Source organism: Rhamphochromis longiceps, linkage group LG12 (assembly GCF_057381845.1).
Source record: "Rhamphochromis longiceps isolate RC_006_pf linkage group LG12, R_longiceps_female_GT1.1, whole genome shotgun sequence".
In the NCBI taxonomy this organism is placed as follows: Eukaryota; Metazoa; Chordata; class Actinopteri; order Cichliformes; family Cichlidae; genus Rhamphochromis; species Rhamphochromis longiceps.
Window position 1 is genome coordinate 29,223,206 of NC_140568.1, and position 23,929 is coordinate 29,247,134.

The 23,929-nt window shown below is 38.6% G+C and overlaps 2 protein-coding genes across 11 annotated transcripts in view; both read right to left on the minus strand.

Moving 5' to 3' along the window:
• Nucleotides 1-17,743, minus strand: part of bmpr1ba (bone morphogenetic protein receptor, type IBa) — a 66,973-nt gene extending 49,230 nt beyond the window's left edge. For 2 of the 3 annotated variants that reach the window (XM_085425670.1, XM_085425668.1), the window contains exon 1: nt 17,587-17,743. The gene's annotated coding sequence lies outside the window, so the exon portion shown is untranslated. The remainder of the gene's footprint in view (nt 1-17,586) is intronic. The other variant, XM_085425669.1, reaches the window with a different exon arrangement.
• Nucleotides 17,744-18,611: 868 nt separating this feature from the next.
• The window catches only part of pdlim5a (PDZ and LIM domain 5a), a 68,286-nt gene continuing 62,968 nt past the window's right edge, over nt 18,612-23,929 (minus strand). For all 8 annotated transcript variants that reach the window (XM_085425677.1, XM_085425684.1, XM_085425682.1 and 5 more), the window contains 3 exons: nt 22,328-22,448; nt 20,967-21,082; nt 18,612-20,501 (listed from right to left, as the gene is read on the minus strand). In XM_085425677.1, coding sequence (XP_085281803.1) covers nt 20,412-20,501; nt 20,967-21,082; nt 22,328-22,448 — 327 coding nt within the window. In that variant the 3' untranslated portion in view covers nt 18,612-20,411. The remainder of the gene's footprint in view (nt 20,502-20,966; nt 21,083-22,327; nt 22,449-23,929) is intronic.

The window sequence follows — 23,929 nt, forward strand, 5'->3', positions numbered from 1 at the left end:
CTATACCAAAGAGGCCATCTGTCTAAAAGCAACAGCACAGCAGCAAATCTATGACAGAATGACTGAAAAAGAAAAGAATCAAGCTGCTGCGATGATCGAGTCAGAGTCCAGACCTCAATTTGACCTAAATGCTCATACTGGATGTGAAGGGAGCCTTGCCTGTCTGAAAACCTCAGTGAACTGAAACAATGATGTGGGTAAAGATTCCTCCACAATGATGTGACAGACTGAAAGTCCTACAAAAAAAAAAGTTTATTTCAAGTTGTTGAGGATGTTTCTACAAGCTATTGTAAATCTTAGGGTGCACTTCATTTTTGAGTGCTCTGAAAACGTTATTTTCCATAGGACTGTATATAGACGTAAACTTCTCTGCAGACCTGCTGCTTATTTTTGAGTAAACTATAGCATTGATGCTGAAATAAATCAATTCTATTATGGAAAAAAATGCATTTATAGTATTGTGGCCAGTATCCAATTCTAAAATTGTCATAAAATCTATTCCAATCTGAAACCATTAAACATACCACCCACACTCCAACATCGGCAGAGCTTAACAGTGCGGCCACAGAGAATTTAGTAAAACCTAAAAAGCCATTAAAAGAAAACACATGATCAAATTTATGTGAGTCCATAAATAGTCAAATTTCTGAACAGAAGATTTATTCATACTTTTGGCTAATGTGGCAATCACTCAGCAAGCCTGGCCATTTAACCCTAAAGTCACACATTACTGCTGAGAGGCACTTCTGTTGGCTGGTTTCTTTCTCTCTCATATACAGACATTTACATTTTGCTCTGTATTTTCTGTAACCTAGCTAGTATGGAAACTATCAATTCATTTATTAGCCATAAAGGCATTAAAAAGCGACGCTTGGGAACGAGACAGAACTTATAAATGCCAATTTTTTTCAAGTAATTTTCAAACTAGACTCAGTGGAAAGTCGGAGATTTAGTGAGTAGGCGATCAAAGTGATACTATGGAGGACAGACTATTTTACCCAGCTAGAAAACAGATCTTACACACAGACAGATTTGCATGCCACTTTAAAGTTGCTCTGTATCAATGCACATAACTCTTTAAATCCAAAGAGTTATGTGAAGTGCAACACAATGTCAAGGATGTTCATATTTTTTGTTTCTTCTTCTTTTTTTTAAATTCTTTGATGAAAAGCATTCTCAAGATCCGTTTATGAGACAATAGCAATATCAGCGCCAAACATGGAGCTTTAATTTTCTTGGGCAAGCCAACTCCAATAAAATCCAGGCAGCCATATTTTGCAACTCGACCTCAGCTGAACTATCCCCCCTTCAAACAAAAATTTTAAAATGTACTGTTTCCATATCTCTATAACATGTTATTACTGAAAATATTTATACTTCTTCTGGCAGATGACAGTCTGACATTGACTGACAGGATTTACCTTTATTCTTCAATAAAGTGTAGACCACCTTGCTTGCAACACATGCCAGAAACTGTAGAGTGTGTTTGTATAAGTTTGACTGACACATTCACTATGGCAACTGACGTGATTTGTTTCCCCAGAAAACACCCCCAGAGGTGCGAAGTACAGTATAGAGCCGTGAACAGGTTAGACCTGTGTGTCTGCAGATGCATGCGTATGTGTGAGAAGGTCACTGCAAATTGAATTTTAGGAGGTGTCTGAGATACAGAACAGCAGTTTGAAGGATATGACTCATTACTGCCTCAATAGACCCCTCAGTGTTTAGCCGCAACTTGGAGAAGCAAGGGGAAAAAAAATCTACTTACCAGCCAGGTTACCAAATCTTTCCCACCTGTTAGCTCTGAAACTTTTTAAAAAAAAATTTCATTTCAACATTGTGAGGCAAAAAGATGTCGTATGGAAAGGCAACTTTAAAAATAAAATGCATCAAATTCACTGTCTATTATGATTAAGTGCATTTTTTTTCAGTACATAACATGAACAGCTGAGTCTATTTGGATAATTAAATTGTCCCATTTATAGTTTTACAACCAGATTCGTGACTTTTTCCAGGACAGATGGTTTAAATGTCAGATGGGTTGTGCGCCATAGACTAACCAGTCTCTCTGTGGAAGTCTTTAAAACAATTAGGAACATTATTCCGAATCCATACCAAATCCCATGAGGGAGACATCTGTGTGATCACAAATGATTTTTGCAGCAGAACATAGAGCCAGAGTGAAAACAACTGTCTTCAGCAAGAAGAACAGCGCAACAACAGACTGTATGACACTGATCAACCTAATCAAGTCAGAATTCCAAAAAGGAAAATGACTTCAAATCTGTCCAGAGAGCCTGAGAACGGTTAAACTCAGACTTAACTTTTGTGATCTCATCTCATCTCATCTCTGATCTACTGTAGGCTGGATATATGATTACCTACATGGAAATTGCTTTTTTAGAAATAAAACACAAAGCTTTGAAATATTTACAACAGCAAGCAGGTTAAAGTTGGAAAAAAAAAAAAACAGAGGCTGATATTCAGTATTGTCAGAAAAATCTTGATGTTTACAGATGTTTGCCTTTGAAAGTTAACTCACTGTTTAAAATCAACTTTGAGCATTTAGAGGTTTTTTTAGCTCTTGTACTCACACCCTGCTATTCTAACGTCATCTGACAAAGGAAAAAGATGAGAAATTATTTTCCAGTATCACAGAATGTTTTTCAGAGCTTTTATCCATTTCTCTCATTTTCCATGTGTTCTTCCATGGAAACCCTGTTTTTATTTTAAGCTGGTGCCTTGCTAAAAGAGCTGTGATGTGGGGCTTTTACTTGCAAAACAATGACTTAAAGATCCAAACTGTTAAAAATTCAGCAACAGCATCATCCTGCTGGTAAATCTTATCAGACGTCACTTCTCTTTTTGTCTTCCCTACGCCTCTTTAAACACAACAAAAACAACAACCACAGTGATATACAACACCACAGTGCACCCACTGCAAAATAAATACATTCACTGCTGAGTTCAAAATGCCCATAGTGACTCTAGGCTATGCCGACTGGGTCAATTGATTTTAAAAGAATTTTAAGCTCTAGAACCAAGTATTTTTAAGATTAGTTTAAAGAAAATGCCCTGCTTTACTCCTGCTACCAATGTTTTGGCTTATTTCCACATAATATAAAATAACTTGCTTTTCAATATCTCTGTTTGGATGTCTTACTGTAATATACAAACATCTTATGTGTGTCCCCAAACAGATTTTGAGCCACCAAATTTGGCACACACGCGCATCTTCAGCCCCTGGAGGTTCTTATCTATATCAAAAAATATAATGATGTCATCATTTAACCTAGCAACCACCAACCAATGGGCTATAGTGACCCACTTGTAACATTTACGCAGCTATAACACCCCATGAAAACATTGCATCTTTTTTTTTTATTTCACAGCATTAATGTCTAATTTACATCTCCACATCTCATATTATCATGTCATCGCGTTCCCTACCAACATCCTTACAATTGAATAAAATTTAATTTAATTCATTTTGTTTTTTTCAGATCGTGCCAAATAACAACAACAGTCGACCCAACGATTATAATAAAATGATATTGATAAAGACTGTAACATGGGAGTGTAGTACTTTATCCAATATGAGATCCATTCCCATAAAGCCATCGTGCTAGAATGTGAAAAAGAACAGACACACTGTGACAGTGTCTAATGCTTAACTTTGCTGTTTTTGCTGAACCTTCTACATATGTTTACAAGTATACAACAATGTGTTATGGGCAGGGTTAGAAGACGTACTAAGAAAAAACAGACACACAAGAAGACAGAAAAACAACACTGAGAGGTAAGAAGAGGGGCACAGTAAGCAGAAACACGCAAAACTAATTCATAAGGGATGAAAGCCAAGCTTGCAGGAGAGCCACTTTACCTTGAGAAGGCCTTGTGGCAACAAAGAGCACCCACAGCCTCCAGATTATCCTTAATTTCCTGCAGCAGAAGGCCTGGCTATGGCAAGTTTTCATTGCTTAATTACATACATTTGCACAGGGTCAGAGAAAGGTTTGGAATGAGTTCCTGGGACCCTGCATGGCACAGCAGCATCCCTGCCAAAAGGGATATGAAAAAGCCCAACAGAAATCTCTGTGAAAAACAATACAGTGCTGTTGATTTTCATACTGTACAAGTAAGATATGTAAAGTCATGTGTTAGCCTGATATATATTGACCACTTTGCATGTTTATATAGATTGTTATAGTGATGGAAGGTTTCTAAGAGAGAAAAATACAGACCAGCATAATGCAAAGCAGAGAAAATGATCCCAAATCTAGTCTACAAACTTCTTGGAAGTGCAACAAAGATTGTGGACATTTCTGAGTAACATGCTACTACGTAGGCATTTTAATTATTTAAGTCAGTCATTCAAAGCATTCATTGTTTTACCAGCTGTGTGTTACAGTTTCTATTTAGATTTTATTTGACATCCATCACCTGCCTCTGTTAAGTTTACATTCACCCAAAGGAACCTCTCACATTTGTATGTGCCAGTCTGAGCTTATTAAACCTTAAAACAGAAGTTTGGTCAAACTGATTGTTTTACTTTACATGTGTGCATTCCTTATTTCTAAACCATTTTTGTTCAGATGTCAAACAACATATGTAGCTAAGTCAAGTTCCTGGCACCGAAGCGTTTCTTATAGAACTAAATATCACTGACAAAGTAAACACTACACGAGTCAAGTATGAACAGGTGTCGCTCAAATAAACGACTTTATAAATGGCATATTGTACACAATAATGTAAAGTATCACTAGCATCTCGAGATTTTTTCAGTTCTAGTACTGACAGTGAAAGCAACTTCCTTAACACTGTTTTACATTTCAGAAAAACACACAAAGCAGGAAGAGCAGGTCTTTAAATCCACACTTTACAAGCACATTAACAAAGTAATACTCTTTTTTTAAATTACACTGGCAGAAGAGAGAATGATTCCTAATGTGTTGCATCAGCCAGAAAGGAGACTGTCTAATGTCTCTGTAATGTCTGAGTAAGAAACCATTCTAGCTGGCTGTCATGAGTCCGCTTACTTCTACATTTCTAAATCACAGGCCATGTTTGAGGTTGAGGAACGATTGGCAAATGTTTGCCTGAAAAGTTCTCACGCCAGTTTCTAAAAGTCATCCTTTAACCTCTCAAAATGATCTTAAGTTTCAGATTTCCTGCCCGTCATATCCTATTACAGTTTAATAACTGCAGGGAGCAGCCTTTGAAGAAAAAATATCTGACTCTGAGTTTCAGTATGAGTGACAACACTGTCATGATTTTTTTTTTGTCAATTGTTTGTTAACGAATTAAACTCAAATAGTAATCCAACACAAATATTTAAAATTTCACCTTCAAAAGAAAAAAACAACAACACTAATTTGTCATATGAAATTGCCCACTAATTCATACATATCATATTACTTGTGTTCCACATCAGACCTTCTTAGACAACAAAGGACAGTCATATTGGGTGGATTTTGCTGCCCTACCGCCACCTCGCATCCAGGTGGCCGCAGACCTTGTAAATGGCTCCAGACGCATGGACTCTGTCCACCATCTGAAAATGATTAGGACTTTGCTTCGCTGAATACTGCTACAGCCTGCGGACTCAATTGCTGCAACACATTTTCATATGCAAAGAAACCAAACATGCCACCCAAACATTCCTCCATCCTTGCCGGGGATGTAAATCAGGAGCAAGCAACAGCATTCAGTTGCGTTTCCGAGCAAGGACAGGGGCTTGCACTGTGCTACAGAGCAGATGACCATTAGACAAGCAGCCTAGAAAATTTAAAGTAGAAAGTCACACCAAATGATTTTAGTTTACTGACTTTTGATATTTGTGTTATACATAGTTAAGTTACAGCAATGTGTGTGTGCACAGTATAAAGTTAAAACATATATTGTATGCATATACTACGTTATTGTCCATTACCTTAAGAATTTTCTTGCTTTGCCATTTGTCTTCATCTTTATTTCTCTTTTTTCCTCTCTCACTCACACAGTCTCTTTCCTCCGTCCCTCTCCTCCACCCTGACATCTGATAGTGATTACAGCACAGCCTAAAAACACAACGCTCTAAACTCTCCATTATTGAGCGACTTTGTATCACTGACATAATTTGTTCATCTGCATGTACAATTAACGGACACATGCACAGGCCCCTTTAGGTTTATCCCCTACAAAAAGACGCTCAGGCACACGAACATGGTAACACGCACGCACGCACACACCTTAATCATGCAATTGCATGCACTCTCTAACTCCTTCCACCCTTATAAACCCGTTTCAAGCACGACCCTCATCCTGTCCTACCCCATGTCCCCACCCCCCTCCATCCCTCAGCCAGTCCCCTGGAACAGAACAGTCACGGCTGTGTGCACTGTTGATTAGCTAGAACCTGAACCTGGGGGAAACACTGGAAAGCTCAGTGTGCTTTATTGTGTTTCTCTTTCGGACAAAGGCAGTCTCTGACAACTTGGCTTTCCCCCGTCCTATTACCTTATCTTTTACTAATGTAACCCTAACATTAAGGCAACTTTCATTCCTACTAAGAGTCCTTTTTCTTTAACACAGTGTGGCCAAGATTTAGTGGAGAAAGGTAGAGATGAACAGAGCTGAGCTTCCAAGATTTGAGCCCTGGTGGAACAAGTGTGGATGTGTACAGCGGTCTCGGGTTGTAATTTTGGAGTGTTATGTGGTGACTTTTGGGCACGCAGGCAAGGGTGTGTGCATGAGGTTATTTGTTATGGCTAATTCCTTAATCCCACAACATGTGCCTGAAACCTGCAACAGATGCCTCTAAGGCGAAACTTGCAAGCGCACACAAGCATGCACACACACTTGCCGCACACACACCCACACATGCACAGAGAAGAAAACACATTGCATTGCTATCATTACTAGAAGCCCTGTGCAGAATGTCTGTTGCGGCCAGTTTTGCAGAACCAGGAGATCTGCAGGAGCAAGGTTTAGAGAACAGGACGCCCTCCTAGCCAGTAAGCTTTCCAAAAAAAAAAGTAAAAAAAAAGTAAAGAAGTCTTCTCTACAGGACTTACAGGAACCACACAAACTTGCTTATGTCTGTCTGCCTCCTGATTTCTGTCACACTTCTGTCTGCTGCTTATTAAACTAAGTTTGTTGGCAGCAATACAGTGACTCCCAAAGCTATAATAGATACCAGTCATCTAGACGAAGCCAGGTGAACTGTGACTTTGTTTTTGTGAAATCTAGGATCTTTTAAAATTGTATAAAATAAGTTATGTGAGAACTGCTGGAACTTAATCATTTACAGTACTGTTGAATTTTGTAAAATTAGGTCATACAGTGGTTTAAAAGCTCTGAAGCATAAAGCTCATGGTGAAACAAGTGCTTGTTTTTGTTATTGTTGTAGAATATCATTTATTATTGTAATAAAACAGGTTAATTTTATATATATATATATGATGTCCATCACCTTGCCTCTGCACAGGACATTTTAAGCCTCAACTGAATGTCATGCCACTACCAGGTCTTATGTCACCCATTACTAGAAACAGCATAAAGAAGCAGCAGAAAGCTGGCTGAGAACAAGTACGAACTGTGTGCCTTAAACGATATTGTATCACAGCAAGGTAGGACTGCAGGGTATGCAGTCCCCCCCTACAGGAAGCTCAATGGACATGGTTCAGGGGTTATGGCTTGTAAAAACACTGCTCCCAGCGTATTACTTTGAATATAAAATCAGTGAGCATGTGAAACAGATTAGTGCACATGCATGCACCCTGTTTGGTTCATCTAAAGATGTCAATGTATGCCTTTGTTTGAAAGAGAATCTACTATATGTGAGCAGAAAGAGCATCCTAAGAAAGACCAAGAATGGTGAGAGAGAGAGAAAAAACAGAGTATTCAGAAGATGACACTGTGCAGAAATAAAAAGGCAACAATATCAGAAAAAGAAATTCATGGGCACATGACTGATGTTTCCTGCACAAGGTCCTAATGCTATGCAGTCATCCTAATGCTGTGTAGTCATCTGCTTGATAGTTTGGTCTGCGACCTATAGAGGCCTGTTACGGACATCTGGTCTCTCTTGGACTCTCTTACTCCAAATTTCCTCAGCATTTTGGAGCTTGCTGCCTCTTAATCTGGCAGAGCTGGTTCAGTGTTGGCCATCTGGTCAGTTCTGTTTTTATATCACCTTATTAAATCTACAAACAACAGCAACCCAGCTACAGTGCTATCTGCTATATTACGATCTTTACGTTTTCCTCATATTTTTCATCCACTCACTTCCTGTTACTGACCTCTCACTAAACTCCCTGTAAGCCTCTAAAGACACCAAACAAAAGACTAGATAACAGAGTAAATATCTCGTTCATATTCAGCTCACCAGCAGATGTCAGTGAGCAACAGATTTCCCAGTGGCTGCTGTTATCAATGCGTTGATTCAATAAGCATTACGCTGTTACACAGAACACAACACAAAGACTCCCATAGGCCTGCTTCATATTGTAATTGCCTTTTGAGGTGGATATGAATAAATCCACCGGACATGCAAGTGAAGAAACAGACCCCCATGAGATTTGATTTCACATGCATCAGATTCAATATCTCAGAGGTTTAATTCAATTCGGCATCAATCAAATTTAATTTCTCTGGAATAATGACTTTGGAAAACATATTGATGAGCCTATCATGAATTTATGTCTCATGGGGAGGCAGTGTCTGCACAGACAACATGGATGCAATTTCAGTCAGGAGGGTATCGATGATGCCACACAAAACAGTTCAGTGTGCAGCAGCACATTTTGCACTTATCTGTTGAGGCCAAAAACAGAGAAAGATAGCGGAAAAGACAGAAGAAGACATGGTGAAAAGAGAATAATAACAACTAGTGACTTCTGAGTTTGATTATACACATTATTGCCACTCCTTTGCCAAAGACACATCTGCACGAATCAAAGAAAACCATTTATCATTCCAGACCTAAATGCATTTGTGTGGAGGACTGGACAACACAGTGAAGACTAAGTGGGTTAAATAGGGGGAGAAAACAAAGAGAGACAAAGAGACAACTGCATACGGCCTTCTGCCTCAGTCACTTTCAGCTGTAACTCCCCGTCTGTCACTCTCTGCGAAACTAAAGTAACGTGAGATTCAAATCCTTCAGATTCTGTTCACTTTGTTATGTCTGAACATGTGGAAATAAACACAGTACGCAGAACTGCTCATGTGTTTTACATATCCTGCCTGGAATATAGGAAGTCAAAGTTTTTCCATCACTCGGCCTGACCTTTAACCTCTCTGGCATTTCTTAAAAAATTAACAGCACAGCCACAGCTTGAAGTAATTTCTCTCACTGAAAATATCTGAAACAACAACAACCACAAACTGACGCTTGATGCCACTGTCGATAAATTAACCCATTTTCACTCGAACTCCAAGAGAAATCGATATTCAGGACCAGGTTTGGGTCTTAATAACGGCTTCAGGAAATCTCAATAAAGGCATCTCCTAAAACTTAACAAAGATACTTGCTATCAGGCAAATATTTCTTTCACTGCGGATGGAATGGCACCTCAAAGGAGGTACCATGGAAATTGAGGTCTTAGGTTTTTGGGGGCAGGAGGGATGAAATTGTCCCAAAGTGAATCCAGATGTTTATCATTCTATCCTCAGACCTCTTTACCCCCTCCCAGTTCCCCACTCATCACTCCATCATTTCTCTCTTGTTTTTTTCCCTTCGAGTGAACTACAGGTCTAGTGATTACTTTGGTTAGAGCAGAGCCAAACCAAACACAAGAAGACAGTTGTGGTCTACAAAATAGAGAACAGCTTGAAAGTTCAAAGTAAAAAACTATATGATTTAAAGCATCCTCGGGGCTCAACCTGTTTACGTTTGGGATCAGGGCTTTTTTGCAAGAACAATATACTATTCTCACTTAGCAATTAAAAGAGGTCCTTGTACTTTTTCAGACAAGACTAGAAGTCACCAAACGTCATGTCTGTAAAGATTGCACATGCCAAAAAACAGAAAAGAAACTAGCGGAGTCGAGCTGTAGGACCTGCAGTGAAAGAAAATACCCAAATAATGAGATCAGAAGCTGGCTGGTAGTATGTTTTATCATACTCCCTGTGGGAAACAGGCCTAATAAATCATAATTTAAACATTTTCATACCGTCACTCTATGTGGCTGTGTTATATTGTCCACCGGCTTTATTTTAGCCACAAAGTCCATCGCACAGTGAATTGCTGATCTCGCCTTTGGGTCATGGAAATATCTCTTTAGTAAGCCCAAAGCTGGGGTATTATAGGTATTCCTTTTAAAAAGACTATACCAGGTCATCACATTAATCAAAGTAAAGAAAAAGGGCAACACCGGAGGAGAAGTGGCTGAATTCTGCGGCCTGTGTGAATTACAGAGCACAGGGGCAGAATGACTCCATCATGACATCAGGAGAGGTTATTTTTTTAAAAGGTCCACCCTGAGGGGCAGCAGAGTGGTAATGAAGATAATGATACTGTGCAGCTGAATGACCTTTTTGTTAAAACGATATCTCTGACATTAACACAAATTCACCCTATATTATATACAGTAGTCGAACACCCAATCTAACTACATTCTTCTAACACCTACTCATTCTCTTCTACCTGGAAAAACATGAAAATTCATTGTTCAGGGTTGTCCATGACAACTGGACGCCCACATGATTTACATGTAGACGTTTCAGTCTTCATAGAGCCCAACACAGAAGCTCAAACTTATCAGGTCATTGTCCCACTCTGTCCCAAACTTACACATGCTTACAAAGCATTCTTTTTGATACCTCTCTTTCACTCACTTGTACTCACACTCATGCACGCACACACTCGAGAATAGAGTTTGATGCCTGCTGGTTCGATCAGTGTCTACCTCATCTGTAATGCAATCATCTACATTTAACTCAGCGGGGAAATTTCCTGTCAGATCATATCTTGTTATCTGCAGTTCAAGACGAGCACTGACGAGGGAGGCATTCAGATGCAACATCTAGTCACTTCAGCTGAGAACAAATTTGAGCTTGCAATGGCCGCCTGGCGATTTCAGAGATGTGTGTTTTGTTTTGGGGGGTTTTAACCTGTAAAATAATAACTTCCTTCTCACTTGTCCTGCCAAAAGTTTTTATGACAGATTGAGATTGTGGCACTTCACTGTGTGTATTCTGTGGCAATGACAAACATAATAGAACAGTTTGGAAATAATAACATGTAATAGCATTGTCCAGTTCTTGAAACAAAACAAAATAAATCTACACACCTTCCTTTATTACTACTCACTACTTTATAACTTTATTTGCCTCCTGTGGATGACACACAACTTCACACAGCACTTTCACAAAGCTCTCACAACCTCTCCCCTCATTAGCAGCTGAATGCATGAACAGAAGTTGACATTCACACCTTTGAACAACACTTGAGGAGGAATTTCAAGACGTCAATAAAGATCCGGTTTCAACAACACTTAAGTATTAAACACATATCATAAATGTTAAACTGGTCAGCACGACGCTTGTTATCATCAAGGTAGCAGCTATGGCTAATAATAAAACAATGTTAATGCTGGAGTTAGACTCTCTTAAGGTTCCAGACAGAAGCAGAGAAAAGTTTAGCTTCAATCGTCAGAAACGGTGGCAGCCTGCCTTACTTAGAGCAACAAAATATGGTGCTTAGTCACCAGAAGCACAGCAAGACCTAAGATAAACATTTAGCACGGCCTAAGAGAGTTTTAAAATATATTTAAAAAATAAACTTTCAAGTTTTATTATTATTTCAGGATTTTTGCATCACATCAGACAGTTTGGATAGGACCTTGGCATTTTCCTTGCTAAAAGCACTATCTTAGTAAAATAGTAAATTTACCTGACCAAAAAATTATATAGATTACTTACACAGGATTCACAGTGTGCAGTCGCATGATCAAATTTTGCAAGGCACGCCTTGCATAAGACTTCTTAATGTGGGAAAGCTTTTTAGCAATTTTAATATCCTTGAAAGGAAATGAAGAAAATAAAAAACACACTCTTTTAAAACATTATTCAACTTTGTCAAATGTTCTGTGACATCAATAAACATCTTACGATAAGCTCCGTCTGGTGTGTTGCTAAATTATGCCTGCACCCAGTATGGACCACAGATGTTAAAGGAAAACTGATGAGGTTGTCTAAGTAAGCAGTTTTTGGTTAGATAACAGAATTTAAAAAAAAAAAAAATTTACATACACAGTGCACTGAGGTCTGCTGACATTCAGTGTTAGTATGGCTTGTGATGCTCTGTAAGAAAAAAAACCAAAGTGTGATGTGTGTGTGTGTGTGTGTGTGTGTGGGGGGGGGGGGGGGGGGGGGGGGGGTGAATATATCAAAGAAGCACAGGCAATAGATCACAGCCCTCATCTTTAAGTCAAGCATCAAATGTTTTAACTCATCCCAGCTTCAGGGAACAACAGAGAAAAACCTGATGGAATCCATGTGTATGAAGCCAAACGCACACACACAGACACACAGACACGCAGACACACAGACACGCAGACACACAGACACGCAGACACACACTCTTACTTTCTAAATCAAATTTTAAGTTTAATAGTTTAAGTTTAATATCTGACTTAAGGAGGAAGAAAAACCCTTTAAGAGCAAAAAACATGTTAGATATATCCATATAAAGCATTTTAGAGTTCTGTGCACATGTCTTGATCCACTTATCATTTCTTTATATTTTTGCTTCCAGGAAGCCAGGCTGCCTTTAAAGTGGCCTTGGGCAATAGTTCTCCAGGCTTTCTGAAGGTCTTTTAGTGGGAACTGGCTACTGTTTCTCTTGGTTTCAGTCTGCTCACTGTATCCAACTATTTTCAAAGGAATGCATTTTTGTTTGTTTGTTAAACCACTAAACACTGAGCTATGAATCAGTCATTCATAAAAAAAGGCACCCAACTCAAAGGAATGAGCCAGTGTTGTCTCTACACATACTGTAATGGACAACTTGCCAAAGAAACAATTTTAAGTTGGATTTTGATACTCATAAAAAATGGTCTCAGTGGAAGGTTGGCATTTAATAAGCTATTTTTAAGAAAAGGAAACAGTCTGAGTTGTAATAGATTACATAAGAACTCGACTGAAAATTTGTGCAAACAGGTCTTATGGGGTAATTAATCAATTTGGACATTTTTGATTCATTATCAGTGCGTGAGGAGAAGGTCCGGAGACAGGTACAACAGAATGTTTACAGCCATGTGTAAAACTCAGTGGACACTCTGTCATGGGTAGTGGCTGCATTTCAGACAATGGTGTTTTGGATCTTCTCAAAATTGATGAAATTATGGATGCAGAAAAGTACATCTGAATTTTAATCCACGACGCAATATCATCAGAAAAGCATTTGATTGGCAACGGCTTTATTTATCAGCCTCACAAACATACAATGCAGTAAAACATACGTGGATAGAAACACAATTAATGGACACTAGTCATGGATTGGCCGTGTGGGATCATCTTGATATAGAACAGAAAAAAGGGCAGCTACCATCTAAAGAAGAGCTTTGAATGTCCTTCGAGAAGCCTGGAGAACTATTCCTGAAGCGTACTTAAAGAAACAAGCAAAAATCCACCTCACTGGTGGTTTCTGTCAGGCCTTGCTTGCCCTGCTCATTTATTAAAACACAGACATGTATGTTAATCTATGATGTTATTGTTTTTGTCTTCGTTATAACACTTTTACACATTCAGATGGCAAAAGCAGCTGTTCTTAAACACTGAACACTAACAAATAGACTTCTTCTTCTTTGCTAGCTAAACATTCATTATATTTCATTTGTTTTTTCCCCCCTGTGACTGACAGTTTTCATAAATGTGTCTGACCTTATAAGATATTTAACTACACCACCAGCCTAACTATTACTATGTGCTACTGTTTATGTCATATATAAAGAGTAAAATGGGTTCTAATCCTAATTTTAAATTCATGAATGCAAATGCTGTTAGATGCACCATTCCCACAGGTAAAGCAAACCCTGAGCAGATTAAACATGTTGTTCCACATCTGGCCAGGCGAGACGAGACGTCTGTAAGTAAAACTATCACACAAACAACATAATGCTCTACAGCTGAGAAAAAACACACTAAGAACAACAATTACAATTTACATTACAGACAAGCTGGTATTGTTATTGTTATATTTCTTGCTATTTTTCAAAACATTTACAAAATAGAGTTGTATAACCACGTAATTATTCTTGGTGATTTTTTTGTAAGAGACGAATGCTTCTTTTTTTTCTTTTTTTTTTAAGAGTTGTTGGAGGGTAGCTGTTAAGTTGAAAATCAAATCTGTAATATAATCTAACATAATTAAGGTTAAGCAGTAGATGTTTCCAGTGTTTGCCACTCCAACCTTTTAGAACAGAGCCTCAGATTTGAGGCTATTTAAGGCAGGCTGGGCACAGTTCATTATCTCAACACTAGAACCAAAGAGGACTCTGAGAAAAAATCCAAAATTTAGAATGTTTCAGAATTTGAGTGGAGATAAATGCTCAAATGTTTCTATAAATCACACTGACACTGTAATTAAAGAGCGTAAGGTCTTGGGGGGGAAAAGGCCCCAGGCTAAGTTCTCTTATCTGTTTTTGAGTCTTATCAACTCCATCAAGTTGAGGAAATTAAATGTTAGAGAAACTAAACACTGCACTATGGTTCACTTAAATGATTGTTTACACTCTGATTAACCCTACTGTCATATGCATTCTTATTTAATGCATCGTAGGTAATCTGATTCTTGTGATTAGGAATCTGATATTGTTTTAAATCAAGACTGTCGTTAGCATAATAAAAGGAGAAAGATAAAAGCAGTGAGGTCTGGCAAGCAGCCACTGCAGAATGGAATGAACAGAAATATCAAGGACATGGCACATTTCTGTAAATCTGACCTCGTGCCATTTACCCATTTGCTCTCACTGAACACTTGAACAAATCAATTTTATGAGCTCCCACTATTGCATCATGGTTTTATCATTCCTTTCAATAACCCCTATTTCATCTGGTTTAGATTCATTTTTTGATGCCTACACATAAAAACTACAAAGCAGTACTTCAGGTTTTACTTTGCCTGCTCGGTTATGGACATAACATCATCAAGAATCTTTAACACGAACGTTCGCTGAGTTTGGAATCTGGGATTTTTTGAGGCTTATGCTGAGTCTACCGTGTTCAGTGGGTGTCAAAAGCTACTTCACTTGACTGCATGGCATGACATGGATGAGTAATCATTTTGCATATAAAATCCTAAAACAGTCCCTGTCTCCAGTGTATGAATTGTAATTTTTTTATATGCCCATTTATAAAAAACTTTGTATTCAGATGTTTGACAATAGGAAAAAAATAGATCTTTAAATAAAAACTGCTTTGACAATTTACCTGCATTTAAACGTATCACACATTTAAGCACAAAATAAAAGAGACAGGCTTACATCTATCGACTAACACAAAAACTATGCAATCTCACGAATATATTAAATAGGGCATTATGTCACACTTTTGAATAAGCTTTACTTTCCAGTGCAATTTTGCAGCACCTCGTCCTTCCTACATGTTGCACTTATCTTTTTTCTAGGCAAGCGCAAATTCAGTTTGTTTTAGGCAGATTTGGCATTCTTAGAATGTAGATTAACCTCAAGCAATGTGATCTAAATTTCCAGCAGTAAGCATGTCTCACATCATGAGGTGTCTAAAACTGTTAAGTGTCTGATATTTCTCTCTCTGATACACACACACACACACACACACACACAAGGACAGAAAATTAAGGAAGCGTTCTGTTTACAGCTGCTGTGTAAAACTCAATTACACAGCCAATTGAGAATGTGGCTGTTTCTCAGATTTATTTGATGTGTTCCTGACCTAAATAAGATTGCTGTTCCAACTGAAGCCTCAACAACTGCAAACACTTACTAGTTTGACAGACAGGGAGAACAGTACCCTCACACTGACGCACAGAGGCGCACACACATACACATACACACACGCACACACATCTGGACCTCTGTTTCTCTCATTTATACTTGCTGAGTGCTTTCCTGCGCGGTTTCCCTGTGTTACCGGTCCCGGACCCCTCAGATGAGGTGAGGTAAGATTTGGAGTCACAGGATTATGCCATCTGGACAGACATTCACACAGGCTTGCTCATGTGAACACATGCACACATACAGATATAGCCTACTCTTGTCATAAGCTACACTGACAAACACCTGGACCTGGTTACTGGTCTCAAAGAGAGAGCTGAATACTATGTGCATGCCTATGTGTGTATAAGTGGGGTGTATGGGGAATACTGGGGCAGTGCTGGAGGCTGTGTTGAGGTTCATTTGATTTTTTCCCCCCTGCTTTTTGAGCCCTTGAATAAGGGGGCCCACTCAGGCAAGTCTCGAAAATTCAAGTTGGGTCACTGCTACTACAAGTTGTAAGCCAATTCTATTAAAATATTCAATCGTCAGCTGTCATTATAATATATATATATATATGCTTTTCTTCACACAACTGAAATTTTCCCTCTTCTTGAGAAACTAATAACTTCTTTTTAATTAATAAAAAAAAAATCAGACCATCAAGCCACCATTCTGCCCAGCGCAGGGCATCCAGAAATTTCTTCAGGTTTTGTTTGAGGTTAAATTGAATTGTTTGCAGCTGACCATCATGCATAGCTATGTGAGCCATCCACTAAACAGTCTTTTACTTGTCCCTTTGCATCTGGGATCCTAAATATGTGGACAAGGCACAGCTGGCACAACACATTAAAGGAAAAGACAGACAACTTCCTAAGTTCCATACATTGCAAAAGGGACTTGCACCAAGCCTCTTACTAGATGTATCATTCCAAGGTGGGACCTGAAGATAGTTCCTCTCTTTAGAGTCATGAGTACAGATGGGACTGGAGAATGGCCTACTCCTTTCACTTGCCACAGCTAAAAGTCTTTGGTCTTGTCCTAGTATCTTTTGGTGAAATTAGCCAACAGTAAATCCTGGTACAAGGCTGTACATCAACTCATAGAACTAGAGTTACGTTAAGTAACTACCATTTGCACACTGTACAAATGAATATTAAAGTACAGAACAAGAAAAAGAGGAATAAGGTGTAAATCTAGAATCCATCATGCATTCCTCTGATAACAGCACATATTATTGATTGTTAAGAAAAAAGAAGTTGCGAGCTTGGCTGACCGCTACTGCGTGTTATTTAACATGTATCCTAATTTACTTTTCACTTTTGGAAAATATAGACCAAGCAACGCCACAGAAATCCCAATCACGTAAAGTGTAACGTAAACACCGCTAACAGAGACATGGGTAAACTATTAAAGCTCCTCCTAGCGCTTAAACTTCTCTCTCTTCCATCACATTGTGGCTCAGGAACAGCTACGCAGTGAGATAAGCCTTAAAAAACGCTCCACAAAAATAAGTCGATATGACGTGAATCTGACTGTAAACACCCCGAGAGAAACGACAAAAAACGCTCTGTCAAACTTCCCAAGGTGAATACAAACTGACTGAAAAAGATCTCCGACTCGCGTCTGCTTCGAGTTTACTCACCTTAGGATGCTTTCTGGCTTTCTTTTTGTCGACTGAAAGGAAAAGTTGCAGCCCACGATACTCGGGGTAGATACGCGAGTCACTCTGTTTCCAAGTGTAGCTTTTCTTTCTCTCGCGCTTTTCCCTCGCTCTCTTTACACTTAAACACACACACACTGGTCTCACACACGACTGTGTTTCTGCAAAGGTCCCTCAGCTGCAGGAGGGTGATTAATGCCACAAGAGAAGGAGTGCATTAGCAGGAGAAAGGTGAGTGAAGACTCGCACTGAATGGGTTCCTTAAAACCACTCCAAAGGGCTAGTTGTTTAAGGAACACCTAAACACAAATGAACTCCAGTCTAATTACTAAGAAAAACACATCCAGGCTTTGTCGCACAACACAGTGTTTTTGTTGTTTTGCTTAGATTTTCCCTTAAGAACGTTTTAAATTTGGTGGACTTTAAAATGAGTCTTATGTGAAAAGACTATCAAATAGGCCTATATGCTAAGGATTATACATCATGCTACAATAACAAGTAAACATTAGCTCAGCAATGCTGAATCAAATAAGTAAGCTATGAGCTAACTCCTTAAACTATGTTACCATGTGACATCAACTATACTGGATAATTTTTCTGCCTGACTCATGCCCCATCAATTGAGACAGCGTGTAAGGGTCAGTGCTGGGTTTGTTAATGTGTCTTATATACACTCAATAAAAATCCCCCAACAGTTATCTCATTTTCGTTGTTTTCTACAATAACAGTAAAATCAGTTTGATTGTGCAAAGATTGGTTTGTATTAAAAATGCTGGTTGTATAGAGGACATGGGAATAATGTGTGGTGATGTGCCCTACATACCACCGTTTACTACCTCATTTTCACCTTTATTTCTCTGTCTGCCCATTTTAACATTTGTCAGCAGTGCAGATGTGTTAAAAATCCTCTTGACAGTGGCTATGACTTCTCTACAATTGTGTTAAAATAGTTTAATTTGGTTAGATATCATTACACTATAAAAAAATAGCTGACATATTTGTTTGGGGCATTTAAAAGCACATAATTTATTTAAAAAACCAGATCAACTTTAAGAGTTCCAACAACAGTTTTCTACTTGAGAATTTAGAGACTGAACACTTAAATCATGCCCATTAGCCCCTTACAGTAAAAAACAAGATTTATAATTATAAGAAGTGATTGAAAGAGTGGGTTGTCATTTGTAATAGCATTGGGAAAAAACTAAATAGGCTGGATGTATCCTGCACCAATAAGTAAGTAAATGTCCTCATGTTAAAGGTGTGTAGACAGTCAAAAAACAAGAAACTACCCTCCATCCATCCAATCCCCGCACCAGTTTCTAAAATAACAACATTCTCTACTTAATGTCATCTCAAACATATTTTCCTCTTCTAACAAAATTTTAAAAAATGTACTTTCTAAACAGAGCTAAACATAAGGAGAAGTGTATGAAACAGATTTTAAAGCAAATATATTTTCTTTCTAAATCATGGCAGAAAATAAATAAAAATGGGAACAGGATTCATGAAACTATGTGAAATGTCAAGAAAGATATGTTGGTCCACATAGCAAGGAAGAAACAGGGACTTCTATATACATTCACCAGACACTTAAATATTCACTTTAATTTTTAACTGCTTGTTAATGCAAATGTTTCATCATACATTAAGATGCTAGAAATAGTCAAGGTAACTTGCTGAAGATCAGAATGGGGATGAAAGTTGATTTAAGTGACTTGAGAGCATCTCTGAACTTGCAACATGTCAAACCTTGAAGCAGATGGGCAACAGCCCAGTATGGATGTGCAGTCGACAAATCTGCAACTGTCGGATGTTGTCATGTCAATATGGACCGAAATCTCAGATTTATGTTTCCAGCAACTTGTTGAATCAATGCAATGAAGAATTAAGGCAGTTCTAAAGGCAAAAGGGGTCCAACCCTGTACTAGCAAACTAGCAAGAGGAAACTAATAAAAGCTGGTGAAAGTATCTATGAAAAACATTTGATCGTTTTTGGTGTTCAGGTTTGCTCAAGTGCCTTAATGTCGTAGCCAGCTTCACTCAACAAATAGAAAATGAAATCAAATTTCCTTAAATTACAACATTCAAATAACTGATTAAATCAAAGGCAGCAGCTTTAATTACAACTCAGACATTCACAGATGAACTGTATAAAGTAACTAACACAAGCATATCCTGCAGTATTTTAATGCATATACTGGGAATTTTTTTTATAATAGTTGCTTGTGAAACTGTAATGCAAAAAACAAAATAAAACGAAGTGTAACACAGGACGTTCTACAGTTTCATCTTTAAGTCTTTATAGGTTTTAGCCAGATTAATAAAATTGATTACAACTACACAAACACTAACAAATATCATAACTAACAATAAAAACTTGCCAGCATCCTTGAATACTTAAAATTATCAAACATTTCTGGTGGTGTCTAAAGATAATGAGCACTGTGCAAGCTTAATAATAAAAACAGAAAGTGTGATGATCTCACCACTCAAGACAAAAATCAGAAGAACAAAGTAAATGATAAAGTCACAGTCCTATGTGTGAGGAAATAAAAATGGCATTATGGTACATAAAATGTATCAGTTGGCAGTAAAACCTTGCTATTTGGGGATGATTGACAACATAACATTTAGTTTACAAAGATCAGTTATATTTGGTTGAAATGTGGTCAAAACTAAGATCCTTAAGCTTTATTGCTTTTTGTGCTAAGAGATAGCACCACTACAATAATGACTACTACTGTCATCATAAAAGGTGTCCCCAACCCTCCGTGAGACAACATGTGGCCAAGTGAATAGTTTAGGCTTCATATCTTCAGTGTGTGAGCATGCTTCTTGCAAAGAGGTTTGTCCTTTTTGGAGAAGAAGGTCTGGCCTTCCAGTGTGGTACAGCACACCTGTAAAAAGCCCAGCACACATGAATAATAAGAGGTTATATAACAAAAGTTAGCCAGCCTACACTAATATTCACAATGGATGTAAGTCAGTGTTTCATCTAAAATAAGCACTGCTGTCATATTATTGTGAAAAAATGACTTACGGTGAGCTTATGAGATTGCTACAAGTAAGCTGTTCTGCAAAAACCTCCATTATAAAGGATGGATAAAAATGAACATTGTTGTAGTACATTAACAATAACAAGAAAGAATGACAGAAAGGACTAAATAGGGCCAGTAGCAGAAAGTACCACTATGACCTCAAACTGCTTCCTAATTTTTTTTGTGTCCAAGTTAAATAGATAAAAGTTTCTTGATGGCTCAAAGTTGGAAATGGGAATATGAGTAAATGTGACAGTAGGTCATATGTGTTAGTCTGCTGATGCACGCAGTTTACTGTGATTCATGCCTAAGGCCTTCACTTACAGCACATACAAAGCAGGTATCATGCCAGGTGTAACCAAGGGCTTCCAGGAATTTGTCTCCAGCCTCGATGGGAAACTCACAGCCATGACAGCCAGTCCCAAACAAGCTGTAAAAGTCTGTTTAGTGACAAAGAGAAAAGTCATGTCACTATGGTATAAACAAAGGCTTTAAAGTCATAATGGCAAGACCCAAGCAAACTTTAGTACTCAACAAAGAGAGCTTGCAACTATTTGGGGTACAACAGGTTCACCCACACTCCAAATACACACATGTTAGGTAAACTGGTGATTCTGACTTCAATTCAATTCAGTTTTATTTATATAGCGCCAAATCACAACAACAGTCACCTCAAGGCGCTTTATATTGTAAGGTAGACCATGCAATAATACATACAGAGAAAAACCCAACAATCATATGACCCCCTATGAGCAAGCACTTTGGTGACAGTGGGAAGGAAAAACTCCCTTTTAACAGGAGGAAACCTCCAGCAGAACCAGGCTCAGGGAGGGGCGGCCATCTGGTTAATGTATAGGTGTTAATGTTTGCATGAATTGTTTGTTGTGTCTCTGTGTTTGACCTGCAATAGACTGAAAACCTGTCCAGGGTGTACTCTGGCTCTCACCCCGCGACAGCTGAAACTGGATATAAAACACATTGCGAGTGAGCAGCAATTCAACTGAAGCCCACTTTTATCTTTGATCTATTTACATACTGCTGGATTTTTTTTCTCTTTTATTCTAGCACAAAAACATTGTATACCGCTACAGGGAATTCCCACAAAACCTACATTTGGAGATGTAAAGTCTTTAGTGTGCAATGACAAGCACACTGGTAACAGGCAAACATGTCCTACATCAGGAAAATGCTGATATTCAGTACATTTAACACTCACTCATCACACACTGCTTACGAGTGATCCACTGGTGAATCAGCAGGTGTTTTTGTTTCCGATCCTGTTGTTATTGGTGACAATGAACATCAACACTTGACACTAATTTTAGGGGTTAAATAATTATGATCAATCCATCCATGCTTTAGTTATAACTAGCAGCTACAGCCTGCTGGGCTGAGTGAGCATCACCCAAGGTCACCAACGGTAACCACTGTACCACCATTTTTCTTTTCTTTTTTATATTTTATATTATTTTTGTGTTGTTAGTAAAACCTGAGAAGTGTTATAAATGTAGCTTACCATTGACCATACACTACCTACATGTTTTATAAAATATAGTTTAGATTTTTTCTTATTTCTTTTATTCGTTATAACAGATGCTTTGAGCTTGATTATACCATGTACAATGAGTACAGTGGCAATTACAGGAAGTACATCTGGATATTTTATCAACCCCATTATAACTCACCCGGTTCACAGTATGGTTCTCCATCCTCCAGGTGGAAGGTGTTGTTTCTGATTGGTTGCTGACAGTAAGCACACAGAAAGCAGTAGACATGCCAAGTCTGCTTGAGGGCATTTATCACCTCCTAAGGGAAAATGTAAACAATGTGGCTAGTAAGAGGCATAATATAGTTTTAGGTGCATTAGTGTATATAATAGCAACTGGAAAGCTATATCCACTTTAACAGGAAATGGAGGTGCAGCATCTTATGAAGGGATGTTATCATATTACATTGCTGCTTATGAAATTTTATGCATAGGTCACAAATTTTTACACAAATCTTTGTACAACTTTTACCAGAGTAGGTCATTTTATTTTTTCTTGAATATCACCGTTTTTTTTCTCCCCTTGGTCTCCATGACCTACACTGATTTCTTTCCCACCCTTAAACTGTGAGAGCAAGATAAGACAAAGAATCGATGGAAAGTTGGCGAGCTGAACTAAAATGAAGGATTATGAGCGAGGGAGTGAGAAAACAGGTTAATAAGAAACCATAAGCTGTTTGAAGATGTGTGAGAAATAGAGGGTTGAAAGGGATTTAGGCCACAGGGGTTAGAACACGTGAGGGATGAATGTCATAGTAGCAAGGAGAGCAGAAATTTCAGCGTCCTGACACTCTGGGTTCAGGCTACACCTACAGCCTCAAGGCCTCTAAGCCTAATTCTCCTAACACCCAAACGTCGACTGCATTCCTGAGTGTTACTGGTGGTCACCGACGATATCCCTCTGCACATTCAGGCTTCCTGCTCTGGTCTTTTATGTATTTAAAAACTGTCTTTGATGTTGTTCCATCTGTAAGCTTTTCTGCTAGTAGGGAAATAGGGAAATAATTACATTCCTGTTTTAAATGAATACTTCTGTTTGTCATGGTCCTGGGTCATTTTGACCCAGTGTTCTTAGTTTTTCTGTAGTTTTGTATTTTGTTTCTTATGTCCATTGGATTGTTTGGTTTGGTATTTGGATTCCCTCTGTGTCCATGTTTTTATTGTGGTGTTTGCTCTGGTACCGTGTTCCCACCCTATGTGTTCTGTGTTCTCCTCATCCCCTCGTATTCATCCTTCTTCTCTGCCTCTCTCTCTCCGTGCTCATCTCTGTGTACTGTGTTGTGTTTAAGGTCCACATCTTGGTGTCAGTATCGTCAGTTTCGTGTCCTCCCTGCTCGGCCATGAGTAATTGTCTTCAGCTGTGTTCCCCGTGTGTTCCCACTCCCCTCGTTACCTTCTGTGTATTTATGTCAGAGTGTCCCTTTGTTCTGTGTTGCGTCGTCCCTCTAGGTTGTGTGCATTTTCCGTGTCTTCCCAGCGCCTCAGCTTTTAGTTGCTCCCAGTATAGTTTTATATGACTTCTTATGTTCCTGTTAATAAAGACCGGCCTTTGAGTTCATCCCCGTGTGTCTAGAGCCGTGCATTTGGGTCCTCTCTTGCCTTCACACAGCCGCCGCATGACACTGTTAGAAATATTAATCTAAACTCTAGACAAAGTGAGTGTAGTAGCTGCGACTCGGGAGGTAGAACAGGTCATTTACTAATCAAAGGGTCAAGTGGTTTGATCTCCGGCTCCTCCATT